Genomic DNA, 11,290 nt, shown 5'->3' with positions numbered 1-11,290 from the left:
AGTCTTAATCAAGTGACATAGCATATTAGAGAAAAATTAGAAGAAAAAGATTACACGGATTTTCACATAAGATCCCACGAATATAATATGAACTAAGACTTGATTAAGTCTCAGTCAACTGAGATTTAGCTATCTCAAGGAGAAGGGGCAAGTGTCATACTCTTACTATAACTATGTGCACGCTTCTTGTACATGTGCACAGAACCGCCACTTCCACCAACCAGCTACAACAGTAACCTGCTAGCTACTACATTTAGCTCTAGGCAACGTGACTGCTCTGGCACGGTCACCTGAGGATGGCGGGCATCAACTCAACAAGTCCACCACCTCCATTCCAAGTCCAACCACTCCCTAGTGCATTCTGCGATAGTAGTAGTGAACTACTACCCTTTGTGTATAACCTCACCATCTTCTATGCTGAGGCCAATCTTCGGGGGAACGAGGCCCCCCTGGTGGCCACATCCGTGGTCATGTTCGTCCTCGCGGTGCTCTTCTTCATCCTCAACCTCTTCAGCCGTTCCTCCGATATGAGCACCAACCTCAACCCTACTGTCCGCCTCTTCCTCTCCACCTCGCTCTCTCTCTTCCTCCCCGCCATGTCATACCTCTTCTCGGAGGCCAAGAACGCGGTCGGCCAGACGGCGGACCTCTCGGTTCGAGCCCGGACGATCCTCATGTGGATGTTCCTCGTGGAGCTCCTCCGCAAGAAGGTGGAGGCGATTCTGGTCACCGCGGGCATGCAGGGCTATTCGGACACAATCCACAGCGCCAGCCGGGTCGTCTGGCTAGGCAGCCTCGTCTTCTTCAACCTAAGAAGCGCCGGCAAGAAGGCATTGTATGGAACCCTGTGGGTTCTTGCAGCCGCCAAGTTGGTGCAGAGGTTCGTCACCGTAGAGCTGGGAAAGCGTTCCTTCGCCTATGGCAAGAACCCCCAGCTTATCGCCTCTTACATGACCCAGATGCTGAAGCTACAAGGTCAGGCTGGGTCGGATGTTTTGAAGCGGTGCAACTACGTCGTGATTGGTGAAGAGGAGCTGAAGAAGAAGGCCGGCCCCAAGGGTTACAAGCTCGAGGAGCTGGGGAAGGCAATATCAGAAGCCGACTCCAGTGTCGTCACGGTTGGCAAAATCTGGGCTCTCGCTGAGAAAGACCCGATGCTCCGTAAGGACCCGAAGCTGAAGCGGATATGTCTCTCCTTCGCCCTCTTCAAGATGCTCCGCCGGAGGCTGGAGGAGTTCCCCATCACCGACGCGGAAGCCTCCAACTGCCGCGACCTCATCCTCAAAGGTCTGCGGCGAGAGGGCATGGGTGGGGAGGATGCCATCCAACTATTCAGCGACGAACTCCAGTTCCTCTGCGAGTACTACCACTCTGTACTTCCGGTGGTGTTTGCCAGCCCCTTCTTCTTCGTGCACAACTACATCCTGTTCCCCATCATTGTATGGGCATTGTGCATCCTCATGCTCATCTTGTGTAGCAACGGGGACGTGGCCTACGCCTGGCACAGCTTCAGGAATGACAACTACGTCATGTCCGGCAGCGTGCTGAGGATGGCCAAGTGCGTCCTGGGCAAGGTTTGGGAGTCCCTGTCTACCCCTTTCGTCTTCTGCAGCATCGACATATCCATCACCATCCTGCTTATCCTCGCCTTCGCCTACGAGGAGGTGTGGGAGTTCATCCTGTTCCTGCTCTCCAACTGGTTCATGGTGTCACTGCTCTGCAGCCACACCTCCATGCCGGAGTGGCGCACGCACCCGCTTCTGAGCAGGATCATCCCGTGCATCGTCACGGTGAGGAACATGATGTACCACCCTAGTGTCAGCTTCAAGCAGTTCTCCGTGCTACGGTTCAGCCGGCTCTCATTGCCGCTGCCTACCAGGGCGGTCCCCAAGAAAGCCAAGACGCTCATCATGGAGCGTCTGGCTAGGGTCAGCCTCGACGCCCCTCTCAGCAACGGCATGGCTGCTCTGCTATCGGAAGAGCTCTCGTGGGCGTGCGAGAGCGACAGCGTCGCAGATGTGATTCTCACGTGGCACATTGCCACGTCCATGTTGGAGGCACGGTGCCCGTGGCAGAGTGGCACGCAGCCTGAGGACGGACGCGAGGCGGCCACGGCCTTGTCCGGGTATTGCGCCTACCTGGTGGCCTTCCATCCGGAGCTCCTCCCAGACGACAAGGACGGGACAGAGCTCGTGTACACGGACATGAAAAACAAGCTGAAAGAGGAGATGGGGGGATGGTGGGCTTACTACTGGTCCGGGGAGGGCGACCGGTGCAGCAAGCTGATGGAGGTCGCTGGAAGGCGGCACGAGGAGGAGACGACGGTGATAAGCAAGGGAGCAAGGCTCGGGAAGGTTCTGATTGACCGGTACAAAGAAGGTGAACGTGAGAGCGTGTGGAAGCTGCTGGGCGACCTCTGGACGGAGGTGGTGCTGCATGTGGCGCCGACGAGCAGCGAGCTGCACATGAAGGCCCACAAGGAGGCGCTGGCGGAGGGCGGCGAGTTCATCACCGTGCTCTGGGCGATTGTCACCCACACCGGCATAACCCGCCCACCAGAGCCGGCAGAGGCGCCGCTTCGGACCATCTCCATTGCGGGTTAATTAGATCGACTTGGTCGTACGTGCATGTGTGTGTTTGGAATTCAACATTTGTGTGCGGGCTTGTTGGTGTGTCCCCGTGATATCATTTTATCGTTCAGAGTTCGGAGTTCAGGGTTCAGCTTTTGCACTTGGCTCATGACTAGCGAGGGAGAGTTCAGAGTTCTCTAGTGGGGTGTATATATACTCGTCGTTTCAGTGGCATACCATTATCAAAAATGACAGCAGCCCTATCCTTGCATTGCTTTGTTTAGCCATGTTTTATTTTGGTAATATATGTGTGTCGTTAGAGCATGAAGTTTTGTGACAAACGCTTGAAAATATGTCATTATAGCGTATGCGGCATAGTTTTGTGCCTCTTGAATCCGAATTATCCCCATTAGTGAATTGTTGTGACAATCTATCATCCATATGTGTCGTTTGATATTACTATATTTGAGCTACACTACTACTAGATAATTGACATGCGCTTCAACAGGGCCACTATATTTTATGCGCAATCACCGTGATTACGCAGGTAAAAAATGGACTTCAGTTGTCCACTAAATCAACACTATTAAAAATATAACACTGCTTGGCTTAAACAAGAAGACATCTAGTCAACTAATAGGACGTTTGCGTTATCGACAAAAAACAGAGATGGGAGGAGCAAAATTGAAACAGAGACGGAGAGGAGGAGATGATGGACATATATAGTGGAGGTTGGCCGAAGGTGGAGAGCAAGACACTAGAGGGTGGAATAAAGAACATTAGGTATTTTTTGGATCGCGGACATAATTTTCAGCCCTAAATTTATACTCCCTCCATCCAAATATACAGGGTCTAATGCATGCTTCAACGTTGCCTTTTGAACACTGATAAGATTAATAAACAGGATATGTATGATATAAAAATTATATCATTAGAAACAACTTTGACTTGTGAATTAGACAGTATGCATTATTGTCACATGCATGTCATATGTTATTGCTCTAATCCATGGTTAAAGACAATATAGAAACATGTATTAGGCCATATATATTTGGATGGAGCGAGTACTCCCTTTTCTAGAATTATTTTTTCAGTTTATTCGATCTACTTGTTTTATACCTTTTTTTTGCTTTTATACAAACACAAAAAATGAATTTTTTATCCTTTAAAGAAAATTCATGGGAATTTATTTAAAAGATACAGAAACACTCATAAAATTACAAGAACAATTTTAAAAATGTGTGAACATTTTAGAAACTTGCATGAACATCATTTTTTTACAAAAATCAACGTATTGTTTATAAAAGTTGTCCGTATTGAAAAATGTTCACACATAGTAAAAATTTCTAGCATATTTATTAAATGGTTAGCATGTATTGAAAAGGTTAACATACATTTTTAAAAGTTTGATATCGTCTATTGAAAAATGTTCATTATTTGGGGGGTGGGGGATGTTCATCATGTATTAAAATTCATTAATAAAAAATTGAAATGAATTTAATAAAGAAATATAGAAAAAGGTGAAAAAGGAAAACAATACTAGAATGGAAGTATAAAGAAGCAGAAAAGAGCAAATGAGGGTGGAAACAGAAAGACTAGGTAAAGTGGAATAAAATTCAGAAATCAAAAGGGAAAATAAATATAAAATAAAAATGAAATAACGCTGAAAACACAACAAAAAACGAAGCAACAGGCAGAAAACAAATTGGTTCAAATCCCAGACATGCATCATAACCGGGAAAAATCGGCGTCGAGAGCCGAGGCTAGTTTAGGTTGGCCCATTTTGTGCAGCTGTAGAAGTAGCTTAAATTATTTACGCATTACGCGCTGGATACAAGGAAAACGTGTAGGTCTTTCCCTCTTGTTAGTTGGGGTGTCACATATTGTGCTCGCTACTCGTTCTTCATTGCATTCAACTGTTTCTCGCCACTAATTTTTTTCTGCATTTTATTAGACTCTGTCATAAATTGTTAAATCATGATCAAATAAAAAATAAAGCTAACTAGAAAATGAATTACTCGTGAACAGAATACAAGAAACTTTCTGTTAAAACTCATGAAAAGAATTGAATACTAGCAACCTTGCCGCAAGCGACGCCCTACTGAGCGGCCTAGTAGCGTGCTCCTTTGTTCCTTTGTTAGTCAGTTTGTTCCTTTTTTTACTTGTTTTATATTTTAAAATGTGTTCAATATTTTTTTCCAAACATTACATTAGTTATATTCTTAAAAAAATAAAATACAGTTAAAGTTATTCATACAGTGTAAAATATTGTTAACACAACTTTTGGAAAAATGATTGTACTATTAAAAAAATGTTGATGACATTTGCAAAATGTTCACACGTTTCAATTATGTTCATAAAAATGTGAAATTCTGTTCACCTGGTTTTTAATAAGCGTTCATACTATTCAAAAAAAATCATCACATTTAAAAATATTCATGTTTTTGAAAATATGTATGTGACATTTTTAAAAAATATTTATACAATGTAAAAAAATGTCCATGTAGATTAGAAAGTATTTCTACCATTCCAAAAAATCCTCATGACTTATAAAATAATGTTCATGGCATTTTAAGAAAATGTTAGAACACTTAACAAATGTTTGCACTTTTTTAAAACAGCGTTCATAGCATACATGAAAAATGTTCTACGTGTGTTAAAAAAATTCACCGTGCATCCAAAAAGTGTTCAATGTGCATTTGACAATGGTTCTAGGTGGATTTCAGAAAAATTCAACCTATATGTAAAATATATTCTCCATGTATATACTTGTATTTATAGAAAAAATGAAAAAATGAAAAAAGCTGATGACAACCGATACAGAAAAATATAGAAAAAAGAAAAAAAAAATAAGAGGAAGCTTCTACAGCCCATCTGAACCAGTCCATAAAAGCTTCGTGAAACCGCTCCCAGAAGCTACATGAACGCACGTTATGGGCGACCAATCCTAGGGATAACCTATTGCAAAACGGTACTCGGTCTCACAATTAGCGAGATATAACTCTCACGCTTGTTTGCGGCATCCAGCCTGGCCCATCCAGACCTCTCTCTGGTGTCGTTTGCTGAGTAATTAGTCGTAGCGCATGACTATTAGAGCAGGCTGCAAGGACAGCAAACATATGATGATATCCTAAGCAAAAAGGCTAGTACATCCCTCCGCGGCAAATTGGTGTATATCTCTTCGAGCGATTGCGTCAAGCTATGCTGCCACGACTACTGGAGTCAGGGCAGCGGCGGCCCATGGGGTCATGTGAATGGCCGAAGGCAGGGGAGCGGCAGCTCACGGGGTGCTTGAGGGCATGGTAATGGCACGTGGTGGCACGACGGCGGTCTAGCGACGGCGCATAGAAGAGGCGGTGATAGAGTGAAGGACATGGAGAGGTATGGCAGAAAGGGGACATTTTTTCCCGTGCCCGGTCCTTTTCGCTAGCCACCTTCTCGGCAGCTCGGGCTTTCTCCGCCTTCGCGTCCGCAGCCTTATGCTGCTCTACCTCCTGTCGAGCTTTCTTGAGCTCGGCCTTGAGCACCTCAAGCTCGGACAACTTTGTTATCATCCAAACAGTTCAGCATCAGTTCTCCACTTAACACAAAAACATCACAAAATTTGTGTTCAATATAACACTTATTGAACGCAAGTCCGAGTTGCTTACCTTGAAACTGCTCGAACCTTTGGTTCATTAGGTTGGGGTCCTCCTGGGACCTCTTGAGTTTCCGGTTTACCTCTGCAACCTCCTCGGAGACGGAGCTCGGAGCCGAGGTCGAAACCTCATGCAACCTTTGAAAAAATGTCCGTACTACATAAATTATGTTTATAAAAATGGGAAATTGAATTCATGTGATTTTTTTATAAGTGTTCATATCATTCAAAAAATTCATCACATTTTAAAATATTCATGTGTTTCAAAATATGTATGTGGAAGTTTAAAAAGGTAGTTATGAAATGTAAAAAAAAGTGCATATGATTTTAAAACTTTTCTACCATTCCAAGAAATGCTCATGACTTATAAAATAAATGTCCAGCTAATTGAAAATATGTCTCATACCATTCAAAAAAATGATCATGACATTTTAAGGAACTGTTTGCACTATTTTTTTAAAAAGGTTCATATCATATATGAAAAATATTCAATGTGTGTTAACAAAATGTTCACCTTGTATCTAAAAAGTTTCCAATGTGCATTTGACAATGGTTCTAGGTGGATTTAAAAAATGTTCAAGGTATATATACAAAATGTTCACCATGTATTTAAAAAAAAGTACACTTGTATTTATAGAAAAAATAAATAAATAAACGAACAAAAACAATAAAACCGATAAAGAAAAATATAGAAAAAGGAAAAAAAGCAAGCAGGACGCATCTATAACCCATATGAACTGGTCCATAAAACCTTGATGAAGTCGCTCCCAAAAGCTACATGAATGCACATTATGGCGACCAATCCTAGGGATCACCTATTGCAAAACAGTAGTCGATCTCACAATATGAGAGATATAGTTCTTGCCCTTGGTTAGGGCGTCCAGCCAGGCCCATCCTGGGCCTCTCTCTAGTGTCGTTTGCACAGTTATTAGTCGTGGCGTGTGACTATTAGATGTGGCTGCAACAACAGAAAACATAAGATGATACCCTAAAAAAACAAGGCCAGCGCATCCCTCCGCGGAAGATTGGTGTATGCCTGGTCTAGCGATCGCGTCAAGCTATGTTGCCACGGCTGCTAGAGTCGGGGCAGCGGCGGCGTGTGAGTTCATGGGGATGGCCGAAGGCGGGGGATTGCGGTGCACGAGGTGGTTGAGGGCGGCGAAAATGGCGGGTGGAGTCACGATAGCAGTCCAGCGGCAGCGCACGGAGGAGAGGTGGTGATGGCGTGAAGGAGATGGAGAGGTATAGGCGGAAAGGAGCCATTTTTTCTCACTAGGTATGGAGGTATGGGTGAAATGTAGGAGGAGGGGGGGGGGGGGGGGGGGAGGGGTCATTTCCCGCTATTTATTTTTAGGTGTGAAAGCTTGACTTTATTTTGATTTAGAACAGCATGCTTACTTTAATTTCTAAAAAGATTTGCACTCTAGGCTAGAGTAAAAAAAATCTTATATTATTGAACGAAGAGAGTAAAATATTAAATATTTGTTTGAAGGAAAGGAGATGCTCCCGCAGCCACTCAGCCAGAGACGACGATGGAAAGCAGTCCATCGCAGACCAGATCCCGTGTCCTGCCCATCACGGCACAAGCGGAAGACTTTTCTTTATACCTCATCCGATACAGGTACACAAGCTGCACCGCGGAGAAGATTCGAAAGAACTGGCAAGACCGCGGAGAGCTTTCAATCAATCAATCAATCTACATATGACCGCCGATGGCTCTCGTTTTGGAAATGTCGTACATACCGGCTAACGTACCTGTTTGCTCGCTAGCTAGCTCCTCAACGGCAGGCTCCTCAGGCACTCACTCACGTCCACCGCGCACAAAACTAACGATCGATCTTCACTCGGCAGCTGCCAGGCCGGTTCTATTAAATATCTAAAATAAAAACAAACGGAGTACTATTTTATTAATGCATGGTCCATTGTACACCCTCACAATGTTTCTTGGAGTCTGTGTTGTAGCGATCATTAATCTACAACCCTCTTCCCTAGTCTCTCTTCTTCTTTCGCATCCAACTCTGCACAACTATAATGTTAATCTAGTCATTTGGAACTTCATATCAAGTTCATATGAACTCAGAAAAATAGAAATAAGATATCAGGATGTTCAGAAAACATCACCTACATTTCCATGTAATTTTTATTCATGAAAACAATATTCTTTATACCTTTTTATTTTTAATAATGTTAGCAAAATTAATAACCTTAGGTAGTTTAAACGGTACTTTTGTCCTTAATGCAAATGACATGCACATAAATGTAATGGTTTTATGAACATTTTGATATCTTATTTGCATTTTTCTAAGTTCATATGAATTTGTTATGAATTTTTAAAGTGCTGTCAAACAGTCAAATGGCATTCGGGCGACCTCGGTGGCAAATCTAAGGGCAAAACTGAGCAGGGTCGAAAAGTAAGGGCAAACCCCGTGGGTAGGCTTCAACTAGGGGCAAAATTGCATTTGTCCCTTTGAAAAATATTCATGACTTAGACAATGTTCTTGATTTTAGAAAATAGTTATGAATTCAAAAAATATTCAGGAATATAAAAAATGCTCTTAAATTCAAGAAATGTGCATGAATTCTAAAACTATTCACTAATTTGAATAATGTTCACGACTTTAAGAGAAATAAAAATTAAAAAGGAAGATAAAACAGAAAGAAAAAAAGGAGGAAATAGAAAGACAAAGTAAGAAAGAAAAGCAACAAAAAGAAACACAGAAGAGAGAAGAAAACTGATTCATGAAAGGAAAGCTGAAAAATGGGCGGGACAATGTAGCCGCGCAACTCGTCCGGGTGCTAGGCCTATCCTAGACCTAAACACTTGTTTGCGGGCGTGGTATACCTCGCTTTACGAGAGAGGGAGCATACCTCGCCGCAAGTGACGCCCTATTAAGCTGGCCTAGTAGTGCGCTCCTTTTGTTCCTTCGTAAGCTAGTTTGTTCTGCATGTTTTTTCCTTTTCATTTTATGTTTATATTTCCAAAATATTTTAAAAATATATAGTTAAAACATTATGTTAGTTTTAAATTTTTTTGATTCAAAAAATAATGTTCATGTCATTTATTTTTTTCACACGTTTAAAACGTTCATAAAAATGGAATATTGTGTTTGCTTAGTTTTTAGTAAGTGTTCATAGAAATGGAATATTGTGTGCTTTAGCAAAACTGTTTAAAAAAACGTGTATACAATATAAAAATAACATTGTACCCCTCCGATCCGAATTAATTGACGGAGGATAGGCGGCGATGGCGTGAAGGAGACGGAGAGGTACGTGTGGGCGGAAACGAGCTATATTTTCCCGGCAGGGATGGGTTAAAGTAAAATAAGAAAACATGGGGAAAAAGTATCTGCCAAGATAAGCATCACAGACCTGATCCCTGTGTCCTGCCCATCAGCATCACAAGCCGGAGGACTTTTCTCTTCACCTCATGTGATACAGCTACAACAGCTGCACCGAGGAGAACTTGATTGCCATTAGAAGGTTCCATAGGACTCTAGATATGAACACCGACGGCTCGTGCACGAGCTTGGTCTGCAACATCGCCATCACCTTACGTGTTTGTGCGCTAGCTCCTCTGCAGCACGCTCTTCAAGCACTCAGGTCCACTGCGCACAAAGCGCCCGATCTTCCTTCACTCGGCAGCTGCCAGATCTGTTTTAGCAGGACTTATCTTTTTTCCTTCATTCGCACCATAAAGCACGGTAATTAATTTAGCTAGTGTATATAACATATGTATGTGTGTAAGCCATGTGACTTGTTAATTAAGTGAATAATAAACCATAGCGTATCCCCCGCAAAAAAATAAAATAAAAAATAAACCATAGCGTATCCTCAAGCTGATGTGACATGCGTGCCAAAACCGTTGAGATATGTATATTGCATGTATATTTCTTGTACCACAAGCCGTCCTCCTCCCTTGTATAGTTGAGGACGTGGCTACCCTTGTACCTATATATATATACGTGCATATACACCCGGTCAATATATCGTGAGTTGCATCTATCTTCTAATCTCCTATATGGTATCAGCCTAACTCGGTCTAACCTCGCGCGCCCTGCAACCCTAGCTGCCGCCGCGACTTGCCTCTTTCCGCCGCTGCTCTAGCCGCTACTGCGCCTCTCCCCAGCGCGCCCTAGTCGCCGCTGCACCTCACATCCCAATCAGCTGCGCTGCTCCCTTGCTTCCAGCCACGCCCAGCGCTGCTTTCGCATCTCCAGCCGCGCCGCCGTTTTCCTCAAGCCGTGCGTCGCTTCTGCCCTAGCACCCAGCCGCGCCGCTTTCGCCTCCCAGCCGCGCCGCTCATCCATCGCTGCCATGTCTCACTCGAGCCTCTCCCACCGCAGCAACCCGTTCGCCTCTTCCTCCGAGGCCGGCTCTCTCCCCAACCCGGCGTACATCCATGACGTTCCGATCTTCGATCGCGTTCCGATCAAGCTATCCCACACGGAGGCCAACTTCTATGCATGGAAAACCTATTTCAACCTCCTCTTCCATGAGTACAACCTCCGTGACCACATCGACGGCACCACCGACTTCCTCGCCATGCGTCGCGATGAGGATTGGCTGGCGGTTGACGCCACCATCATCCGGTGGCTCTTCCTCACCGTGTCCAAGGACATCTTTCACACTGTTGTTCGCGACGGTGATGATGCCTAAACGGTGTGGACGAAGATCGTCGGCCTCTTCACCGACAACAAGCTCCAACGGATCGTCTTCTTGCAGCAGGAGTTTTTTGGTTGCCACCAAAACGACTCCTCCATCGACGCCTACTGCATGCGCCTCAAGACTCTCTCCGACGATCTCAACGACGTTGGCTTCAAGGTTTGGGACGAGCTCCTCCTCTCCACCCTCACCGCCGGCCTCAACGAAGATCTCGGTAATGCCGCGTCCAATCTTACTCTTATGGCTAAACCTACTTATGAACGGGCGGTGGCCTATCTACGTCTTGAGGAGCGTCGCCTGAAGAACCTGCGGGCTCGTGCGGTTCATACCGCCTTCGCCGCCGACTACTCCCACGGCGGGTCTACATCAACACCTCCCACCGGGGGCCACGGCGCCTCGCTGCCTCCGCAGCCTCGCCCAC

General features: G+C 44.6%; 1 protein-coding gene across 1 annotated transcript; it reads left to right on the top strand.

The window, feature by feature from the left end:
- The first annotated feature begins 210 nt into the window (after window positions 1–210).
- LOC147988748 (uncharacterized) lies at window positions 211–2,841 on the top strand. Its single transcript, XM_087545383.1, has one exon. It carries the CDS (start codon window positions 297–299, stop codon window positions 2,601–2,603), a length of 2,307 nt encoding a protein of 768 aa, XP_087401509.1. The 5' UTR covers window positions 211–296; the 3' UTR covers window positions 2,604–2,841.
- Window positions 2,842–11,290: the final 8,449 nt, after the last annotated feature.

Source organism: Triticum urartu, chromosome 1A, assembly GCF_056163025.1.
Source record: "Triticum urartu cultivar PI428250 chromosome 1A, HENAU_Tu73, whole genome shotgun sequence".
Classification (NCBI taxonomy): domain Eukaryota; kingdom Viridiplantae; phylum Streptophyta; class Magnoliopsida; order Poales; family Poaceae; genus Triticum; species Triticum urartu.
The sequence above is the reverse complement of the archived record's forward strand: the minus strand, read 5'-3'. Positions and strand labels throughout refer to the sequence as shown.